This window comes from Drosophila santomea, unplaced genomic scaffold (genome assembly GCF_016746245.2).
Source record: "Drosophila santomea strain STO CAGO 1482 unplaced genomic scaffold, Prin_Dsan_1.1 Segkk6_quiver_pilon_scaf, whole genome shotgun sequence".
NCBI lineage: Eukaryota > Metazoa > Arthropoda > Insecta > Diptera > Drosophilidae > Drosophila > Drosophila santomea.
Window position 1 is genome coordinate 576,241 of NW_025319002.1, and position 23,368 is coordinate 599,608.

Sequence of the window (23,368 nt, forward strand, 5' to 3'; positions counted from 1 at the left end):
AAGCTGTTGGCTTTGAGTTTAAGTTGAGTTTTTTTGGATTCAATGTGCCTGCGCCATGTAAGTCTTCTGTCAAGGTGGACTCCTAGGTACGCTACCTCATCTGCTTTCGGGAGTGGTATGTTGTTTAACACGAGTGGTGGGCAATCTTGTCTATTTAGCGTAAACGTCACGTGCTTGCATTTTTGCTCGCCAGTCAGAGAGCCACTTCTCAATGTGCAATGCCAGCTGAGCTGTGGCTTGGATTGGGGACCTTGAACGGCTAAGAATAGCTGTATCGTCGGCAAATGTGGATACCGTAAAGCGACTTTTTGTAGGGATGTCGGCTGTATAGATGAGGTATAAGGTAGGCCCAAGGACGCTGCCTTGGGGACTCCAGCCTCAATTCTATGATCAGTGGAAGTGGCAGTGTTGCACCGTACTGCAAACTTTCTGTCATAGAGGTAAGACTTTAGAAGTTTGTGGGTGCTTTCGGGTAGGGCTGTTTTAACTTTAAACATTAGGCCGTCAAGCCAGACTCTGTCGAATGCTTGGGATACGTTTAAAAATACTGCTGTACAGTGTTCGCAATTTTTAAATGCAGTTCTTATTTCCGTTGTTATACTTTTCACCGGTTTAATGGAATCATTATGATAATCGATCTCTTCCATCGTTGTGGAAAGTAACCATGTTTTGTGATGGCATTAAAGAGCTGGGTTATGTAGCGAAGAGAGAGTGTGGCAGTGTGGAGTGTGTGATCATATCCGGTGTTATAAGGTTGTCTTTGATTATTTTATTGACTTCTTTTGGACAAAACACAATTGGGGTGTGTTGCTGGTGGCAGTTTACGACGGTAGCACGAATGTGTAGCCTGGTTTGGCGTGAATACATTTTGTAGGTGTGAGGCAAATGTGGTGGCTCTGTCTGCATCACCACGGTTCCAGTCGCCTGCTGAATTCCTTATCGGCAAAACAGTTTTAGTCGGTGAGAGGAGAGTTGAGTGGGCTCTCCACAGTGACTTATGTTTTGTACCTGTTGGTGTGAGTTGCTCTATATATCGGCACTGATCGTCTTCCTCCTGTTGTTTCAGGGCGTTGATCAGTTTCCTTGTGGCTACTTTTAGCTTGTGTTTTTCTGTTGTCCATCTGGTAGATTGCCATTCTCTGCGTAGGCGTCGTTTTACGTGGACGAGTTGCTCAATTTGTACGTTGGTCTTATTGGAGTTAATTGTAATGTTTGTGGTTTTTGGTGTTGCAGTAAGAGCTGCTGCAGTAAGGATGGATTGCAATGTACTCGCGCAACTCTCTATATCAGATTCAGTATTGAGTTTTGGGTTTAGCTCAATGTGTGAACTTATATATTTTTTTATACATGAGCCGATTTTTTAAATTGGTCTGGAGTTGAGGCATGCCTCTATCCGACACAGTAGAGTGGATAACTCTTCAAGGGTATACTTAAAATTACCTGTCGTCTTGTAGAAGTGTGTCTTGAAACTCTTGACTCCTGCTTCCCACAGGCCTCCCATATGCCAGGACGACTAAAGGTGACTAAAGGACGAGGTAACCTTTTCCTTAACCACAGCGATGAAATCTTCTGTGAGGGCCTTCTCCGCGCCCACAAAAGTCTTTCCGTTGTCCGAGTAAAGATGGAGAGGGCACCCTCTTCTGGCCGCGAACCTTGAGAAGGCTCCGAGGAATTTCTCCGTGGTCAAGTCCGAAGTGGCTTCCAAATGGATGGCCTTCGTACTGAAGCACACGAAGACGCAGACATAGCCCTTCGCGATTCGACAGGCACGACCTGAATAGCTTTTGACATCAAACGGTCCCGCGAAGTCGAGTCCTGTGTGTGTAAAGGGTCGCGAATAGGTTGCTCTGGACTGAGGTAGTTTACCCATTAGCTGGGAATGCACCTTCTTCCGGTGAATGACACTCACCTTGCAGGTCGTGGTCACACTTTTGATCAGGTTCCGCAGCATCGGAATCCAGTATCTCGTCCGGATGAGACGAACCATAAGCTGGTTTCCCCCGTGTATGGAGAAACGGTGAGTAAATGTGACCAGATGCTCTGCTAGTTTGGAATGGTACGCCAAAAGGATAGGATGACGTTCGTCGTAGGATAACGAGTCAGATGCAGTCAAACGACCGCATGACCTCATGATGCCGTCAGCATCCAGCATGCGATTGAAGTTTGAAAAACGCTCTAGGAGATCCCATGCTGGACACACTAAATGGCACCGGACGGATCGTCTTTCGAGTTCAAGGTCCGATACCGCTTCGTGCGACGTGGGCCAGGAGGCTGAATCAGCCACGAAGGGCCATGTCACCAGAGGGGACTACTTGCCAGCTCTTCAGCCGTGACACCACGACTGGCTAGATCTGCTGGATTGTGCTCGGAACGCACATGTGACCATTGGCTGGCGTCTGTATTTAGAGCAATCTTAGTCACTCGATTCGCTACGAAGGTGGTCCATTGACATGGTGGCTTGTTCAACCATGCCAACACAATGGTGGAATCAGTCCAGAAAAACGTCTCTATTCGACCAAACGGGATGTGAGGAAGAATTGCAGCCCACAGGTCAGCAAGAACTGCACCACACAATTCTAAGCGCGGGAGTGAAACGGTTTTGACAGGGGCGACTTTAGTCTTTGACGTGAGCAGACTCGACGAAATGCCTCCGTCGTATTGGATGCGAACATAAATCGCTGCCCCATAGGCCTTCTGAGATGCATCACAGAAGCCGTGGATCTGAACTTGTGCTCCCGGTAGGAATTGTACCCAACGCGGGACGCGAACCTTGTGGAGGGAACTATGGCTGCGAAGGAAATCATGCCAGCGTTGCCGTAGCTCTGCAGGGAGAAACTCGTCCCATCCAATGCCGGCTAACCATATATCCTGCATTAGGATCTTGGCCTGGACTACAAATGGGGACAACCATCCAGCGGGATCGAACAGTTTTGCGATTTGCGATAGGACGTTGCGCTTGGAATAATTCGCATTGACAACAAGCTCAGTCGGGACAAAATAGAACTCATCCGCCTTGGCGTTCCACCGTATTCCCAACGTTTTCGTGGTGCTCACCTCTTCGATGTCGAGGAAGTCACCTGAGAGCAGGTGGTCTGAAGGAAGTGCCTTTAGGAGAGTTCGCTCATTTGCTGTCCACTTGCGGAGAGGAAATTCTGCGGAGCTCAGAGCTGTCCTCAACTCCTGAATAGCTAAAGTAGCCTCGACCTTCGTGTGGGCTCCTGCAAGCACATCGTCCACATACATATAATCTGAAATTATTCGAGACGCCCGTGGATATAGGGCGGGGACATCCTCGGACAGTTGCCGCAACGTTCGTAAAGCTAGAAACGGGGCACAATTAACTCCAAACGTGACAGTCTGAAGCTCATAGTCTCTGATGTCCCCACGATCATCTCGAAAGAGAATTCTCTGAAAAGCGGTGTGTGCAGGGTTTAGAAGAATCTGCCTATACATCTTGGTGATATCGGCATTAAAGACAAATTGGAATGTTCGCCACTTTAGGATCTGGAGGGTGAGATCGGACTGAAGTACTGGCCCTGGATGCAGGATGTCATTCAGGCTGTTCCCATTTGACGAGGGACTGGATGCGTTGAATACCACACGGACCTTTGTGGTAGTACTTTCGGGCTTGAAAACCGCGTGGTGGGGAAGATAAAAATTCACCGTGTCCGTATTCGGAGGCACAGGCTTCATGTGGCCAAGATCTATGTACTCTTTGATCACTGAGTCATAGGTGTCTTTGAGAATAGGATCCCTTTTCAGGCGAGTCTCATTCCTTAGGAATTGTGCGAGAGCGAATGATCTGGAATGCCCCAAGTTGATGTGCTCAGCATCCTTGAAGGGTAGGGATACTACATATTTCCCGTCCCGAGACCTGATAGTCGTTCGAGCGAAGTTTTCTTCGCACAAGTTGTCCGACTCCTTTACCATTTTACATGGAAGATCCTCCACCTCCCAAAATTTTGTGAGAAGTGTCTCCATGGTAGGTTCCGATTCTATGGATATCTTTGTTATGAAGGACGAAACCCTACTAGTGGCTGTAGAAACCGGGCCGGTTAAAATCCACCCGAAAATGGTCTCTTGCCCTAGCAGTGACCCACATAAGTTTGGCTTCAAGCCTGAGAGGAGGACAGACGGAAGAATATCCGCCCCTATTAGAAGGTCGATCTGGGAGGGCTGGAAAAAGAGTGGATCAGCCAACGGAATATTGGGAAGTCTTCCGAGAATGCTGCGATCGATCGAACTCGTCGGCAGATTCCCGGCCAGATTGGGCAACACCAACGCAGTCGTGTCTATCTTGAGCATCGGCTTCGCCGCCGTGCCCATCTGGAAATGACACATCCTTTGTGAGACACCTGTGCTGGTTTGGTTCAGCCCCGTGATTCTAGTTCTCAAGGCCTGACAAGGACGCTTGATTCGTGTTGCAAGCTTCTCGGAGATGAAGGAAGGTGCCCTCTGAGCCTGAGTCTATCAAAGCCCGTGCGGGAAAGTTTTCTCCCTGGTGACAGACTTGGACAATGGCCGTTCCTAAAAGGATGCCCTGCCGATTGGAGGCGAAATAAACAGAAGTGTTCGCAATGGGCTGATCTGGATTATGAGCCTGCGCTGCGCTGGCGGAAGTAGCAGGACTTTCCTTATGAAGCAGCGTGTTGTGGCGGCCCTTGCACGTAAAACAATTGTGTCTACTTGTGCACTCTCGAAGATTGTGTCCTTTGGCGAAGCAATTAAGGCATAATCGCTTCTGCTTGATGTATGATACTCTTTGTGGTTGAGTCATCTGGAGGAAACGAGGACACTGCCGAACTGAACTTCAAAGGAGTTTACCCTTTTCGGCTGTGGGTTCCTGGGCTCCTTAGTATGTTGTGAGTCTGAAGTATGAAGTCGAACCTCTTCAATCGCTTCTAGCGTGCGATATCTCTGTTCGAGAAACGAATTCATCTCGTCCCAGGTAGGAATTTCGGACTTGTTGCTCAACGACTGCTCCCATAATGAGAGAGTGACTGTTGGCAACTTGGAAGAGCAGAAGAAAATCAGAATGCAAGCCCAATTTTCTGTGGAGACATTGGAGTGTTCCATGGCAATCAAACACCCTTGAATCGTGCTCTAAAGATCCTTCAAGGCCGTTCCTGATTCGGTGCTTATCTTCGGGAGATTGAACAGAACCTTCAACTGGCTATTTACTAAGAGTCGCTTATTTTCAAAACGCTCTTGAAGTGCAGACCATGCGGATTGGAACCCAGAATTTGTAAGGGGGACTTGCTAACAATAGGGTGAGCTTCGCCGCTAGTTTTGGCGATTAAGTGGAATAATTTTTCCACTGGAGTCAGCCTGGAATTATCGATGTAGATCGCTGTGAATAGGTCCCGGAAGGTGGGCCACCGCAGATAATTTCCAGTGAAGATTTCCGTGTCACATGGCGGAAGCCTGCAACCCTTCAAGAACGTCTCAACGGACGGATTTGAACTCCCCTGAGAACTGGGGGCGGACAGACGGGCAATATGTTCGTTTAATTGGGAAGCACACCTCTCATAAACCAAGTAGCAATTCTCATATTTGCTCTGAAGCTGCCGAACGCTTTCGCCACTTCCTTCGTGAAGGGCTAGACGGGAGACTGCTTCGTATTCCCGCTCAACCTTGTCCCAGAGGGACTGGATTTGGTCTAGGCGGATCTTTAGTGTAAAAGCATTAGGCTCGGCAGAGGACGAGGATTCCGCACAAATCTGGCTTTCAAATTTGTTAAGCCGGTCGCTGGTGGCTATAAAATCAAGCACCGCAGCGTCTAAGGAGGTTCTAGTTTTTGATCTCAAATTTCCAGCGGGCCCGTCCCCTGCGTCCCTTGGGCTAGGATCCCGCTTCTGGCCTGCTTCAGACATCATTATAGTTGTTTGAGAATAAGCGCAAAATTAATTCCAGAAAAAAGAATAGAGGACAACCGTGTAAACTGGTGACTTGATTCTTCCGAATAAATTGGCTGGAAAATGATGCTTGTAATTATTTTATTATTTATTGTTTATATACTAGGTTCAAGGATTTGCTGTAGGAATGGAATAGTAGACACGTGTTAATCTCTGTACTCAAGCCACTAAAACGATCCAAATACAGTTAACTAACGTCGAGATGCAAGTATCCGAAACGGTCGTTTGATCTGACGCAAAGTTTACTTTGCGGAAACCGTAAAACAAATATGCAGACCTGAGTACCGTCCGAAAAAATCCAGAATGTAGAAGTACCGTCCACCAGAAATGCGGAATGGAGAAAAGCGGAATGGTACTGATGTGAACTGACGGAAAACCGAAACAATACGGTGATTTGATTACCGTCCGAAAAAAATTCAGAATGTAGTAGTACCGTCCACCAGAAATGCGGAATGTAGGAAATGCGGGATGGTACTGATGTGCACTGACGGAAAACCGAAACAATACGGTGATTTGAGTACCGTCCACCAGAAATGCGAAATGTAGAAATGTAACGCAGTGTGAAGACACTGTTACTGTGGCCGAAGTAAATGTAGGAATATGTAAATGTGTATGTGTTGTATGTTTATGTATGTTTATGTTTATATGGACAATTGGGAACTATTAATTACACAAATTAATATTTGTTTATGCAAAAAAAACGATCAGTTGAACAAAATAAATTAATGTAGACAATCGATGACACTTGGAATTTTAGAAACCAAATGTCTAATGTATGTATGTATGTATGTTTATGTATGTTTATATGTTAATATGGACAATTGGGAACTATTAATTGCAGGTCGATCAGTTGCAAAAAAAATAAATTAATACAGACAATCGATGACACTTGGAATTTCGGAACCAAATGTCTAATGTATGTATGTTTGTAGGGTTATGCAAAAAAAAAAAAACGATCACTTGCAAAGAATAGAAGAATGTAGAAAATCGTTGACACTTGGAATTTTGGAACCAAATGTGTAATGTATTTATGTAGGTTTCTGCAAAAAAAAACGATCACTTGCCAAGAATAAAAGAATGTAGGAAATTGATGACACTTGGAGTTTTGGAACCAAATGTAGAATTAGAACTATCACACATATGTATATAAATTGAAAAAGCGATATGGCGGTCGGCAAAAGGCTTACAATTGGACAAAATGACGTGCAGTACTTAGCTGTGGACTATCCCTCGAAGACCCGGCTGACGAAGGACCACAAAATGTAGTAGCTGCTCTGCTGGGGGTTGTTGCGGTTGAGAACTTGACTTGATTGAAAACGCAGAGGCGAGGGTTGTAGTTTCTCCAAAGGATAGTCTTTATTCAATGTTTATAGGTGTATAAACAAGTTGCTCCAAAATCGTGTCTTCGTGCTCTTGTAGAAAAAAGTAAGTGAGTAAGCAAAAAAATAAGAAAAGGTGTGGCCAGCGGTCCCTAATGGAAGAATACTCCCTTTTTCAAAGAGAGTGTGTGGATTCCCTACTCCATTTAGGAACGCGTGGAACTGGCACACGGGAGCTGGAGTAAACAGTGCTATAGTTATACCCATTACTCGTAGAGTAAAAGGGTATACTAGATTCGTTGAGAAGTATGTAACAGGCAGAAGGAAGCGTTTCCGACCATATAAAATATATATATTCTTGATCAGCATCAATAGCCGAATCGATATGACCATGTCCGTCTGTCCGTCCGTCTGTCCGTATTAACGTTGAGATCTCAGGAACTACAAAAGCTAAAAAGTTGAGATTAAGCATACAGACTCCAGAGACATAGACGCAGCGCACGTTTGTTGATTCATGTTGTCACGCCCACTCTAACGCCCGAAAACCGCCCAAAACTGCCATGCCCACAATTTTGAAAAATGTTTTGATATTTTTTCATTTTTATATTAGTTTTATAAATTTATAAATTTGGGTGAACCTCGTTTTTTTTAAGATTATGGTTTTCTGGTACAAGCTCAAGAGTGGTTGCGGCTGCCTGTTCCTGTTTTTGATGTTGAACACTTTTGTCGGAAGACCCCTTTTCCTTAAGCGCCTCAGTTATCTCTTCGGGCGTAACATCAGACTCAATGCCCTTCAGTACTACTTATTGGCCCTTGCTGCTTTTAAGCTGGTAGCTGTAAAAGCCTGTTTTTTGTGCGGTAAGGTAGATTGTGACTTTTCTATTTCTTCAATAGTACCTCTTACAAGGGGAATTATATGAAAGCTATCTTTTCCAATGAGCTCGATCAAAGCATTTACCAGACCGCTTGTGCTCTTCTCGCGGATGTATATTGGAGAAGGCTTTGGTTTCTTCGGTTCGGTGTCAACGGATCCCAGCGGCACGTTCTCAGCGGGTAGTGGAGCTTGTGTCGAAACTAGAAGAGCGGGAGAGCAACAGCGTGCTCTTTCTTGATTTGTTGGTAGGAGAAGGTTACTTGGGCTATGGGTTATTGACCAGTCGATGTCTGCGATTGCAGTTGTCGGAGAGACATATGAGAAGTACGCATTGTTGCGTTGGACTGAGAGCCGGCGTTCGTCTTTCTCTCGCTGACGCTGAGCGCGAGTGTCGTTCTGACTCATCACCATTTAGCGTAGGAATGGATACATATAAATAGACAAATAATCAATTAACGAACGAACAAAGATAGGCGACCAGGAATTACCATGTATTAAGCGGCGCACTGAAACGCACAAGGCGGCTGCCTAGCGTAGGAATGCATTGCGTTCAGCCCCTACAGAGAAAAGCGAGGCAATGCAAGGGATAGCATGTCAAGGCCAGGGCTCAAGAGAAAAATTCACTGATTCGGCTTTTCAGATCATAATTTGAAATATGAAAAGAGTGAGACACCCTATGTAAAGAAATTATTGTGATGTCATGGTGTATACTTCTGTCATTAATAACACTTTGGGAGGCCGTGCATTCTGAATAACTTGAATCTATGGACGTGCTTAATGGGTGATTCATTCGTCGGTGAAGGCGTTCTGTTTTGGTCAGTCGATAGAGATCATCACTGGGTTATCATCACAATGGTTATATTTAAAATTCCGCTAATACGTAGTGTTTCTGGGTCAGAATAGTGTCTTCGTGAACTCGTGAACCGCCTCGGGCTCAGTAATCACAATATGAAAAATATAGATATGCGGACTCAGCAGCAATATGGATGATCCGTGGAAACAGTTTGACAGTGAATGTGATTGGAATGACAATGGGAAACGTAAAGCCTCGTGTTTCGGTGAAGGATGTGGCTTGTGAGAGTTTATTTGCGCAGCGACTCTTTATTTTATGATCAATGGGATGTGATCAGAGTTAAGCTCAAGATTTTCAGTTATGAAGACACACTTATTACGAATACCCTCTATAGACAGCAAAGTCAATGGCTTTTGGTGTTCTGTGGCTGTAGGTATGGTGCTTGGGCCCTCACGTAGCAATAAGTTGTTGATATCTGTTCTGTTGCTGTGATGGCTGCTGCTGAGGTGGTTCTTTCTTTTGACGCATCTGACTTTCTAATGCTGCTGCAAGAGGGGGAAACTGTTGACTCTGCGGCAAAGCCACAGGAAGTTGTTGGTACAGGGGACGACTAACTTGATCATTGTAAAAAAACTTGGACGCCGCTAGCACATGTGCTAGCACATGTGTTGGCTAAGTTTGCTGGAGCTATCCTGTATTAAGTTAGTCGACCTACTCGCTTATTTAGGGTCGTTTGGGCTGATTGTTTGAGGAACCTCGCCATGTTCCATGTCTGTCCATTCCCGACAGTTCTGAGAAACGGTTAGTGTATGTGTGGGGAACAGTGCTTTTTTGGGCTAATGAAATTTTTTCTAAATTTTGGTGACTGAATTCGGCGTATACCAACCAGTAGACGAAAGCACTTCACATTTTTTTTTTGTATCTATTCGATTTGAGTATAAATTTTTTCCAACCAGCGGTGATTTGGCAGTACAGCAATTGCAACTGTTTGCTTTGAGCTTCTGTTTTCGCGATAAGACAACTAACGGAGTAAAAACAAAAACTCTTGCCACTATTGCGGACTTTTACTCTTCCCTTAGAACTTCGCAGTGATGCAAAAACACGTTTGCAGTCCACTAAAGCATGATCGAGTCTGAAAATAAAATCATACTAAAATTCAAACAATTGTAAAATCTGTAAATTAAAAAAAATATATCGAGCTTATTATTTTAAAATTATTTTCTTCTAATCAACAATTTTTTTAAAAAAGCTTTTCATATGAATAATTATGAAATAATTATGAATAATTATAAATAATTATGGTAAATTTACCCGAAAAAAGTAATTGGAAGGAAGGAGGCTAATCTTCATTATTAAGGGCCGAAATAGGTTGACATTCAGAATTATGAAGGTGACATTAGTGACTTTCACGAATGAAATCAAATGCGTTATAAAAACAAAACAAGAAGAACCAATTTATAATAGGCCATTTATTAATACCTTCATGTACGACCGAAAAGTAGAAAATCAAATGAGAGAAATTATTAAACAAGGTATAATTAAGGTATAAAACCACCCAAAGCTGCTAGCCGTCCGTATAAACGTCAAGCTCTCATTAGCTTTTAAAGCTAGAAAATTGAGAATCGGGAGAAATAGACGCAGCGAATGTATGATTACTGATTTTGCCAAGCCCACTCTAACGCGAAAAAACCTCACATAATTGTCACACCTTCATTTTTTTTGCGTTTTATTATTAGTCTTGGCAATTTCTAATGGCAAGAAAGTCAAGAAATGTACTTATACTGAAGGCTTCTTCTCATCTGAGAAGTAGGTCGTATATAAATATTGTAAATATGGTTCCTTACTAGAAGATAATGATTAACAGAGTCAAATGCTTTAGTAAAATCATTGTACATGACATCTGGTTGAAAATAATTATACCCGTTACTCGTAGAGTAAAAGGGTATACTAGATTCGCTGAAAAGTATGTAACAGGCAGAAGGAAGCGTTTCCGACCATATAAAGTATATATATTCTTGATCAGGATCAATAGCCGAGTCGATCTGGCCATGTCCGTCTGTCCGTCCGTCTGTCCGTCCGTATGAACGTCGAGATCTCAGGAACTACTAAAGCTAGAAAGTTGAGATTAAGCATACAAACTCCAGGGACATAGAAGCAGCGCAAGTTTGTCGATTCATGTTGCCACGCCCACTCTAACGACCTCAAACCGCTCAAAGCTGATACGCCCACACTTTTGAAAAATGTTTTGATATTTTTACATTTTTATATTGGTCTTGTGAATTTCTATCGATTTGCCAAGAAACGTTCTGCCACGCCCACTCTTACGCCCACAAACCGCCAAAAACTGTCAGTGTTGAAGACCTCCTTCGCACTTTCACTAGCTGAGTAACGGGTATCAGATAGTCGGGGAACTCGACTATAGCGTTCTCTCTTGTTTTTCCTGTATTACCATGGAAGTTAATTTCAAAAGGTTGTTGAGCTGCGCTTAGAGATTCCTCTGTCATTGTTTGCATCCAATTTGCTACCTTTCTTATGGAAAGGAATCAAAAAGGACTTCTTCCATATATGGAGGAACCGTGAGTAGAAGAATGTAAAGCATAGAAAAAGAATTGAAAAGGCGTTTTACATTTTACTAAATAATAACACAATCTTAAACGTTCAAATTATCAAGCTTGTTCTTATAAATGATTTGTCTTAATATTATAGGTAGCAGCGGCATTAAGGGAAATGAAGCGCGTAGATGAAGAATTGAAAAGGCGAGATGGAATGTATGGACAATTAACCAGTATCAACACAAATACTCTTGCTGATTGTGAGAGGTAAGTATAATTTTAAGGTCTGCTGAACTGAGAAGGTGAATTGGTGTACACTCCCTGAAGCCGCATAATTTATTATTACGTCAATGACGCAACGGCGTTGTTCTATTTCCTCAGATTGGCAAATTATGAAATCACAGAGTTAAAATATAACCGAGCAATTAAATATTTAGAAGCGATAGACTGTGAACCAATATGTTTAGACTTTGTATAAAGAATGGACTTTACATTTCTTAGGAGTGTCTACTCTTTATTATATCATTAAGGTTTATTACAGATTATCCGTGTCGATTGTCACCTTAGAAGTAGGATCATATGAATCTTTAGGTTGATTAAGAGGTGCTACACTGGACAGAAATACACTTTCCGGACTTGTTACTTAGCTTAATTCAAGTAATCGACAATTCTAATATAATTTTTGCGACACGTTGTGCAATAGGGAAAAGAATCAGCGCAGACAAATCGGAATCTCTAGCAATCCCGAACTTTGAATCTTTTTAGCTAGTGATCTAAGCAACATTTAGTGGTTTGATCAACACTTATCACTTTCCTGAAGTTGTGGCGCGTTTCCATAAGGCAGCCTACCAACTGCGGCTTTTTTGTGATTTGGAAATTCCTTTAATAGCTACTACACTGCGAATCTAGCGAGGAAAGAAGATCATCAGCTCGACGAAAGCTAGTAACGCCAAAACTTCTCATCAGCTCCTTTAAGCCACCATTAGTTTGGCGCAACCCCGTTCGTTCGCAAGCATCTTAAACATCACAATGTAAGATTGAAACTAAAACCCTAACTGGAGGGCTACTTTTTTAAGGTAGTAACGGACATGGCACTTAAGTGGCTTAAAAAAACTTTAGGAAGAATCGTCAGATGCGTACTACAGCTACAGCAATACGACGTCGATATTGCGTACACGAAGGGCCAGTTGAACACCGTGGGCGATAACACTGCCAAGGCATCCACTACCGGAGTCTGTGACCGCATCACCAGAGACACTCCGGCTAATGCAGGACATAGAGCCAAAAAGGGAATGACTCCTCTGGATATGGCCATGTGAGCAGTCGAAATACAATTCCACGATTAGCAGCCCGTGAGCAATATATTGCGTACACGAAGGGCCAGTTGAACACCGTGGGCGATAACACTGCCAAGGCATCCACTACCGGAGTCTGTGACCGCATCACCAGAGACACTCCGGCTAATGCAGGACATAGAGCCAAAAAGGGAATGACTCCTCTGGATATGGCCATGTGAGCAGTCGAAAGACAATTCCACGATTAGCAGCCCGTGAGCAACAGTGCGTGCTTACTTCGTTAGACCATTGCCGAGGTCGAAACATGGTTACAATATGTTGTTGGTGCTGATCGACCAATTTTCTAAGAGGACGAAAAGGATCGGTGACGTTGTTTGAGCCAATGGAAATCATTTGTCGAAAGCGATAGAAGAGCTCGCGGCTAAGCTGGCACCAAGGTTCGATGGGCCGCGCCAGATTTCGTATCGCCAGTAATCTGTAAAATCCACCGCAGGAAAGGCAGAAAGGAACTGTTCTGAACAGAAAGAACATTGTGCACATTAGCGATTAAGCAGCAGGATCAGGTGGAGGACTATAGCTACAACGAGGAGGCGGATCCGATGGGAAAAAACGGGGGAAGTATGTGGCAGAATCAACAGGACCCGAGAATGCACGGTGCAATTTACTATTTCAGCGGCAGGCCCCTTACTAGCAAGAACACGTGTGCGTGGCGGGTTTCGATGCTTGCGAAAATTAGTGTTCGTGGAATAAAAAAAAACATTAATAAAAACAAAATCATCTAAAAGGTATGAAAAGTTTTGGTCGTGACCGCATTTTTTGGATTGTGGGGGTTTGAAAATGTCAAAAAAATAGCAATACATGTGCGTTCTGTCTTGGGTGTCTTGTGGACGTGACAAAAATATTTTGGTATATTTATAAAATTGACAAGACCAAAACTAATCGAACAATCAAATTTAGATGACTAATAAGGGATTTTTGATTAAAATCAATCTATTCTGGTTGGTTTTTGGGCGGTAATGTGAGAATAACAACAAAATGAAATAAACATGCGCATCGCGACATTCATACGAACATGGAAAGATCGACCCCGCTCTTCATCCTGATCAAGAATATATATACTTTATAGGATCGCAAACTTCTACCTGTTACATACTTAGCAACGATTATAGTATCAAAAGGAAAGCGCATCAAAAGTTGTCGACAGCTTTAAAACTGCTTTGAAATTGAATGTCACTCATTTAAACAGGAATACAAGAGAGAAGCTACAGTAGAGTTCCCCGACTATCATATACCCGTCACTAGTGAAAGTGAGAACGAGAAATTTAAAAATTTCTCTGGCATATTAATAGAAATAGAGAAAAACAAGACATAACTCTATAGCCGGGTTCCCCGACTATATGATACCCGTTACTCAGCTTGTGGAAGTGCAAACGAGAAATTTCCACACTGACAGTTTTTACCAGTTTGTGGGTAAGATTCGACAAATCGAGCAACAATTTACAAGACTAACAAAAACGTAAAAAAAATCTAAACATTTTTCAAAAGTGCGGGCGTGGCAGTTTTGGGCGGTTTGTGGGCGTGACAACATGGGTCCACAAACTTGCGCTGCGCCTATGTCTCTAGAATCTGTATGCACAATCTCAATCTTCTAGCTTTTATTGTTCCTAAAATCTCGATGTTCATACAAACATGGGCAGATCGACAAGGCTATTGATCCTGATCAAGAATATATGTACATATATACTTTATATGGTCGGAAACCCATCCTTCTGCCTGTTACATACTTTTAAACGAATTTAGTATACCTTTTTACTTTACGAGTAACGAGTATAACAAGACTAAAATAAAACAAAATTTTAAATGTTTCATAAGTGTTGGCGTGGTACTTTTGGGCGGTTTTTGTGTGTTACAGTGGGCGTGGAAAAAAGTTTTTTGGTAAATCGATTGAAATTTACAAGACAAAATTTACAAAAAGTTTCAACGCGTTATTATACGCGCACGAAAAACGGTGAATACGTTTTAGCCCGAGACTCTGTTTGAGACCCAGAGTCTAATTTTATAACAGAAGAATTAGCATAACTAGCTTACAGATTCGTAGAAAGGAGTCGTGTAGCTCGTTTTGGGCGTCTCTCTGTAACGCAAAGGTTAGCGCGTTTATTAAGTCTGCCTCCATATGTATTAATTGTCTGCAAAATGGCCGTTCATAGATCACACCACATTCTTTTACATAGATACACAGTGCCTGAGAACAGTTTAGCGTTGTCTCCCCCCCAAGAGCGCATTTCTCCTCCTTATAACCAAGATAACCCTTTTACGTCACATGTTTTGCATGCCACATCATTGGATATGGTAATGTTGGTCCGCACGAAAAGCGGTGAATACGTTTTAGCACGAGTTCTGCTGGACTCTGGGTCTCAAACAAATTTTATAACAGAAGAACTGGCAAACCGCTTACAGATTCGCAGAAAGAAGTCGTGTAACAACTTACTTGGTATTGGAGAGTCCAATTCTCAAGTCAAGAAAAAGGTACACATGGAAGTCGAGAATATATGGTAGTAAGTTTTCGTTCGATTTTTGGATATTAAAATCTATTTCTGGTTACCATCCTGATCATTCGGTGAGCATCCGTTATTGGCAGAATCTGTTTCTATGTCACAAAAAATTGATATGTTGATAGGAGTAGAATAATTTTTCGAATTGTTTGCTGTTGGTCAGACCCTTCTTGGTTAGTTTGTCTCGGGCCGATACAAATCTGCGGTCCGAAACAAGTTGTGAATAGTTTCAGTTGTAGTGAACAACAGGTAGAATCGATTGAAAGCACACAACAGGAATTTTGGGTCACTGGAGGAATGCCAAATCCAAAGAAAAATTTTGTCGCCTGACCACAAGTTAGTTGAAAACCATTACAGGAAGACTACTCCGGTATTGCCATCAGGTCGGTTTGAAGTTAAGCTGCCGTTTAATACCAATCCAAATGAGTTGGAAACACTTAACCAGCCCCATTTCAGGCTATTCGGTTTTTAAAAAGGTTGAGTGAATCTGCAAGATTTTCAGTCCCTAGAGCTGCCGACTTAATTGGATCCAATTTCTTCGTCGATGGCATGTTAACTGGTGCTGCGTGCGTAGAGAAGCTAAAGACAATTAAGTCTAAAGTGTCTCTGGTTCTTCAAACAGCAGGTTTTAAATTGACAAAGTGGGTTTTAAACTCACCTGTGGTCACTGCATCTGATAGCACAGTTAAGACGATACCTATCTTGGATTCAGAGTCAACTAAGGCGTTAGGAATATCGTGGTTGCCCAGCGTAGATGCCTTCAAGTTCAAAAGTGGCACTTCTGTGATGGGTCTCCGAGCGACAAAACGGAACATACAGTCAGTGACAGCAAAGCTGTTTGACCCCTCGGCTTATAAAGTTCAATTGTGATTAAAGGAATGATTCTATTGCAGGAACTTTGGCTTAACAAGTAAGATTGGAAAAAAATCTTAGAATATGAGAAAGCACTCTGTCTCAACTGGATGATATATCTATACGGTTCGTGCATACCGACCCGATGTCAGCGGTACAGTTACATGCCTTAGCCTACGCATTTAAGAAAGCTTATAAAGCTTGCGTTTATAATTGTAGCAAACTGCCGAAGGCAAAAAATTATCCTTGTTTACTTCAAAGTCGAAAGTAGCGCCGGTCAAGACCAAAACGATCCCAAGACTTGAGTTATGCGTCGCTCACCTTCTCGCAGATCTCTGTCATAGAACCAAGCCCTTATTAAAACAGGGTAGCGGATATTCAAGAATGGTCAGGAGAAGCTATGTACATGGCGAAATGTTTCGACAAAGCTGATTCTCGTCGCACATAAACTTGGATTATATTTTTCTCTTTATAAGAATATGCAAAGAGAAGTGTATAGTTTTCGAAGAAACTTTGTCACCGACTAAATATAATTAATCTTTTCATAAAGTTATCGAAATAGTTCAAAAGCACGACTATCAATTAGAAATTAAAAAAAATCGTAAAAGCCCCAAGGTGGTGCAACTTTTCGTTGTTGCGAGTATGGGGAGCCAAGTATCCATTGCTCCCAATTTGTTCACAACTACGTCCGGAATCTGCACCATTCCAACTCTCTCCCTTGAGCACTTGTGAGCATCCTACGCTCAAGAACTCTGCAGTCCCATTTGCCATAATGGGCATTGATTTTTTGGCTCTTTTATACGACATTTACATATGACGACATCGAGGCAGGCCTCCGTACAAGTCCTACGCTGCCTTATTTATTTGTTCTGCGTTCAAGGCGGTTCACTTAGAGATTGCATCAGAACTAAGTACTGATTCATTTTTCTTAGCTTTCTAAAGGTTTATTGGTCGACAAGGATGTCCCCAGACGGTTCATTGCGACAATGCGAAGAACTTTGTTGGAGCGAGTCGCCTCTTCGCGAGCGGATCGACGAGCTGGTTGAGGCCATTTGCATCAAAACGCGGACTCGAATTTCCGTTCACATGGGCGGATTATGGGAGGCAGTTGTCAAAATGGCCAAGCACCTACTTCAACGAGCGCTGGGAACAGACCTCGTCGGGATCGAGGTCGTGATGAACTCGCGGTTTCTCAGAGCTCTCAGCCAGGACCCAACCTACGGAGTGGCGCTCACACCCGGACACCTACTGACAGGCGGGCCCTTTATCCCACACTCCGGACCCCGGTTCTCAGTTTGCTTGCGGCGTTGGCGGCTTGTCTTGTCAGTCAGGCAAAAGTTCTGGCGGCGATGGTCCCGGGAATATGTCCTGGGTTCGAACAACCTGCCGACTCAACAGAAGCTGCTGCGTAAGGATAATAGATTCTATCCTATTATCTCTAATTCTGACTCTCTGCCGTTTTTAAAGCGATCAATACTAACGTACTTAACGAATTCTTAGATATTACTACTAGCATACATATATTTCCTCGTCCTTTACTGTCTTCTATATCGCGTCTATCTTCCCGCGATTCGAGCCGTACGATACACGGCAGCGCCCCTCGGTCGGTTGGGCGGGAGGTGTGGCCGTGGGACTCGCGCGTAAAAAAAAAAAAAAAAAAAAAAAAAGTGATCGTCGACCTTAAAAAGCGACGGAGCTGTGTTTTGATCCACAAAATAAAAAGTGGCAGTGACACAGATACATCAAAAAACAAGAGAAAACGCTATAGTCAAGCTCCCCGACTATCTGATACCCGTTACTTAGCTAGTGGAAGTGGGAGAGTCTTCAACACTGACAGTTTTGGCGGTTTGTGGGCGTAAGAGTGGGCGTAGCAAAAAGTTTTTTGGCAAATCGATAGAAATTTACAAGACTAATACAAAAATGAAAAAATATTAAAACATTTTTCAAAAGTGTGGGCGTGGCATCTTTGGGCGGTTTGTGGGCTTTAGAGTGGGCGTGGCAAAAAGTTTTTTAGCAAACCGATACAAATTTACAAGACCAATACAAAAATGAAAAAATATCAAATTATTTTTCAAAAGTGTGGGCGTGGCAGTTTTGGGCGGTTTGGCGTTAGAGTGGGCGTGGCAACATGAATCGACAAACTTGCGCTGCTTCTAAGTCTCTGAAGTCTGTATGCTTAATCTCAACTTTCTAGCTTTTGTAGTTCCTGAGATCTCAACGTTCATACGGACTGACAGACTGACATGGCCAGATCGACTCAACTATTGATCCTGATCAAGAATATATATACTTTTTATGGTCGGAAACGCTTCGTTCTGCCTGTTACATACTTTTCAACGAATCTAGTATCCCCTTTTCCTCTACGAGTAACTGGTATAAACGTACAACAAATAAGCTTAATAACTGCATTATTTTAATGTATCGTATTTTTAAAAAGTCGTTTAAAAAAACCTAGTGGCAACTTCAATAAGCCAAATATAACTAGATAAATGGGTTAGCCAAAAAGTCCATATATACATAGCTGGAATTAATTTTCTGTAAATTTTAACCTTTTTACCGGCCCAGGAGCATTCCTGCTCTAACAAAATATATTCAAAACTTTAAGAAAAAACTTGATAATATACACTTTGTTAATAGATTTTTTTTTGTTTAATTTTTCAGATTAATACAAGAGGAACTAAGAGTTCTGGCTCATATTTCAGATAACATTCAAACCGAGCCAATTAACGATAATAATGAAAGCAATACTACCAGACATTCAATCCAACAGGACTCCGTTGACCTGGACAATATATTTGACTTCTTATGCGAATCAAATGGATCATTGGATAATGCACTAATTGGAGATATAAATGACAACATAAAAAAGTTGGTTAAATATCTTGACGCAGAAGTAAGTATGATAACATTATATGAATATCAAATGCATAATGCTGTATATTAAAACATTGTTTTTAAAAGAAAACATTGGAAGTTATGAAGAGTTCGTATTTATAAGATATAAGCCGGACTTAAACTTTTTAATGAAAAACTTTAGTTGTTACATTTGACTAAAGGTTAACCCTTAGGTCTAAAGTTGGATTGAATTTTATTAAATTTCCTTTTTTTTTACCCGTTACTCGTAGAGTAAAAGGGTATACTAGATTCGTTGAAAAGTATGTAACAGGCAAAAGGAAGCGTTTCCGACCATATAGAGTATACATATTCTTGATCAGGATCAATAGCCGAGTCGATTTGGCCATGTCCGTCTGTCCGTCTGTCTGTCCGTATGAACGTCGAGATCTCTGGAAATACAAAAGCTTGAAAGTTGAGATTAGGTATACAGACTCCAGGGACATAGACGCAGCGCAAGTTTGTCGAATCATGCTGCCACGCCCACTCTAACGCCCACAAGCCGCCCAAAGCTGCCACGCCCACACTTTTGAAAAATATTTTGATATTTTTTCATTTTTGTATTAGTCTTGTAAATTTCTATCGATTTGACACGCCCACTCTAACGCCCACAAACCGCCAAAAACTTTCAGTGTTGAAGACCTCCTTCGCACTTTCACTAGCTGAGTAACGGGTATCAGATAGTCAGGGAACTCGACTATAGCGTTCTCTCTTGTTTTTTCTAAAATATTTACTATGCCGTTTACATTATTACATTATATAACCATACTATAAACATCGAGTGTTACTTTAGATTTTATTAAGTAAAGGCGTGTTATCGGAAGAGCTTTGAAAGTACTAGCAGTTATAAGAAAAAGGTTTTAATTTGAACCGTTACAAAACTGGAACGCTCAGCGGGCTGCAGGCTCAAAGCAACCATACTGTAACATCACAACCGAAATAGTGTTTTTTCCTTGCCACAAGTACGGAACCAATAGGTCGGCGCAATAGGTAGAGTACAAATTGTGCTGCGGGGTAAGGGTAATTGTGCTGCGTAGAGTAAAAGGGAATACTAGATTCGTTGTAAAGTATGTAACAGGCAGAATGAAGCGTTTCTGACCTTATGAAGAATATATATTCATAATCAGGATTATTAGCCGAGTCAAACAGGCTGTGTCCGTCCGTGCGTACGAACGTCGAGATATCAGAAACTATAAAAGCTAGAAAGATATTAAGCATGCTTTTTGGATATTTCTAAGATTTTTTCACATTTTTGTTAGTCTTGTAAATTTTCTGTGGATTTGCCCAAAAACTTGTTCAGTCGCCCACACTTTTGAAAAATGTTTTGATATTTTGCCACAACTCTTTTTGCCAAGCCCACCCTAACGCAAACAAGCTGCTAGAAACTGAAATTTCTCTTCGCACTTCCACCAGCTGTTTTGTTTTTGTACTAACTTTGTTGCGTATGATCGTATACAAGATAACAACTGAAAAGAGCACTTGATATATTTGATTCAGCAACTAAGTAGTTTTACATAAACAGTACCCCAGCAACTATGTACCTTCACACGAGCAATGCTGACGTGCCCAAAATGGATTCAGCGCTCCGAGATAAGCAGCGCAATTACCAGCAGCGGTAATCGGACACTGCCTATTCGGAGTGCCGCATTGCCGTGTACGGGAATGCTGAGTCGTCTTGCCACCCACGACTTTATGGCATGATGCATTGGAGCTAGGGTAGACATATGCTTTGATATATTTTTGTACTTCAGTTCTGTTCAAGATCCGAAGCATACGCTTCGAGAATAAAACATTGCTCCGGCTTTAACCGTAATAACTTTGACGATCATTGGTATTAGGATCGAAAGTAACTCCCCAACATAGTTATTCTAAGAGGACTTTGTTACAACCAAGTTGCAGTTCCACAGCAAAATTTCAAGGACAGCCGCCAACGCCGCTGGACCGGTTAAAAAATGTTGTTATTTTATTAAACTCAACCAGTATTATTTTTTCTGAAACCTTTCTAAACGTAATTTCTTTGTCTCGAAAGCCGTTCAATTATGCTCGGCAAAAATAAATTTGTGTTGTGCCAACCAATGGTCAATGAGTTGGGCAAGAGATAGAGGTATTCAAGTCGAATAAGATAGTGACGACGGGTGGGATCTAAAAATACAAGCCTTTCGCCCTACGACAAATAACACTACAGACATGGACGCTACCCAGCTACAGGCAATAATATCTGGAGCCGTTAGCCAGGCTCTAGACCAGCAAAAAGCTAGATTGACACAGGCATTCGAAACACAATTAAATGAGGTGAAACAACAGATGCCAAGCTTGTGTGTGGAAGCACCACAAATGTAAGCACCCAAAAGAATAACTGCAAACCCAAACATTCGATGTAAAGTCAAGCTTGACATTGTAAAAACCATGCCAAATTTTACGGGAGACCAAGATGATTATGTGTCGTGGCGACAGTCAGTCGTAGGCGCATTTAAAATTTTAAAACCATATCATGGCAACGAGGCTCTCTATCAAGTCGTTTATATTTTGAGAAATAAGATCAGGGGATCGGCAAAAGGGGTTTACAAGTTGCCTTGCATTTTGATGCCATAATTACTCGATTGGACTTCGTAGTACTACGACAACGTAGAAAAATGGTTAACACTTATAACAAATAAGATCCTTATGACACACGAACCGGACAGTGCTATTCTATTTAATAATGAGGTTAGAGGAGATGCCCTCCATGCGTTCATTGCAGGTCTCAGGTAAGGATTTGTACTCACTCGTGAGCAGCGAAGAAATCGAAACCGCTCACAAGAGCCACAGCTGACAAACTTACAACTTTTGATGGCATTATAGGATTTGGCCTTCTATCTCAAGTGGGGGCGAAGCTGAAGGCAGAGAAAGGTACTATAAATGATGGTTCTGTTTCTAAAAAGCTGAAGCATCACAGTTGCGACAATGTAAATTTTAATAACGTACCAGAATCTGTAAAAGTTGAATTTCAAACAAGAGAGAACGCTATAGTCGAGTTCCCCGACTATCTGATACCCGTTACTCAGCTAGTGAAAGTGCGAAGGAGGTCTTCAACACTGAAAGTTTTTGGCGGTTTGTGGGCGTTAGAGTGGGCGTGTCAAATCGATAGAAATTTACAAGACTAATACAAAAATGAAAAAATATCAAAATATTTTTCAAAAGTGTGGGCGTGGCAGCTTTGGGCGGCTTGTGGGCGTTAGAGTGGGCGTGGCAGCATGATTCGACAAACTTGCGCTGCGTCTATGTCCCTGGAGTCTGTATACCTAATCTCAACTTTCAAGCTTTTGTATTTCCAGAGATCTCGACGTTCATACGGACAGACAGACGGACAGACGGACATGGCCAAATCGACTCGGCTATTGATCCTGATCAAGAATATGTATACTCTATATGGTCGGAAACGCTTCCTTCTGCCTGTTACATACTTTTCAACGAATCTAGTATACCCTTTTACTCTACGAGTAACGGGTATAAACATATCACAAACAGATCTGAGGCATTTTCAGCCTCTAACGAGGTACTGTCTTTTAACACTTTTGTTGTTGCCACAATTCGCACAAGCGATGATAAGCCGGTATACTCCAAACTATACCCGCATCCCATGGATTGTGACGATCTGTCAATGCTCGGGTGGCTCAAGGATGGCCAGGATTCGTGTCACATTTATTTCTGTGCAGGTGTGGTTGCTAAAAGAAAGAGCCGACCCGATCCCAGGATAGAACGCACGAGGTTTACTCGGTACGGATAAGTGTAGCTTTATTGGTTTGAGAATGGACAATGAGTCAAACGAAAGAGAGAGACGGTGATACGAAGCGCTCGACTACCAGTGCCGGTTGGCCTCCGCGGGTGACTGCGTGCCCGAACTCGAGCGTGAGGTCCTCCGGAGAGGGATCCGGGGTCCGTGCTGGCCGGTGTGGCCGGTTTTCCAACTATGAAGAATGGTTTAAGAGGCCCTGAAGTCTTCCAAATATGGAGAAGTTTAAGAGGCCCTGAGGACTTTCAAATATGAAGAAGTGTAATAGGCCCTAAGGTCTTCGAAATATGAAGAGAAGTTTAAGAGGCCCTAAGGTCTTTCAAAAATTGAGAAGTTTGAGAGGCCCAGAGATTTTCCAAATATGAGAGGCCCTAAGGTCTTCCATATATGGAGAAGTTTGAGAGGCCCTAAGGTCTTCCAAATATGGAGAAGTTTGAGATGCCCGAAGGACTTCCAAGCATGGAGAAGTTAGAGAGGCCCTGAGGTCTTCCAAATTCGTATGGAGGCTAGAAGGTTAAGAGGCCCTGAGGTCTTCCAAATACGTATAGAAAG

At 42.5% G+C, this 23,368-nt stretch overlaps 2 protein-coding genes across 2 annotated transcripts in view; one reads left to right on the plus strand and one right to left on the minus strand.

Annotated features, from left to right (window-relative positions):
• Positions 1 to 2,295: 2,295 nt before the first annotated feature.
• Positions 2,296 to 4,341, minus strand: LOC122756618. Its single transcript, XM_044006707.1, has one exon. The coding sequence runs from the start codon at positions 4,339 to 4,341 to the stop codon at positions 2,296 to 2,298; it is 2,046 nt and encodes a 681-aa protein (XP_043862642.1).
• Positions 4,342 to 6,807: 2,466 nt separating this feature from the next.
• Positions 6,808 to 23,368, plus strand: part of LOC120457662 — a gene marked incomplete at its 3' end in the record, with an annotated part of 132,965 nt that continues 116,404 nt past the window's right edge. The window contains exons 1-3 of the mRNA XM_039645158.1: positions 6,808 to 6,831; positions 11,608 to 11,720; positions 18,814 to 19,045. Coding sequence (XP_039501092.1) covers positions 6,823 to 6,831; positions 11,608 to 11,720; positions 18,814 to 19,045 — 354 coding nt within the window. The remainder of the gene's footprint in view (positions 6,832 to 11,607; positions 11,721 to 18,813; positions 19,046 to 23,368) is intronic.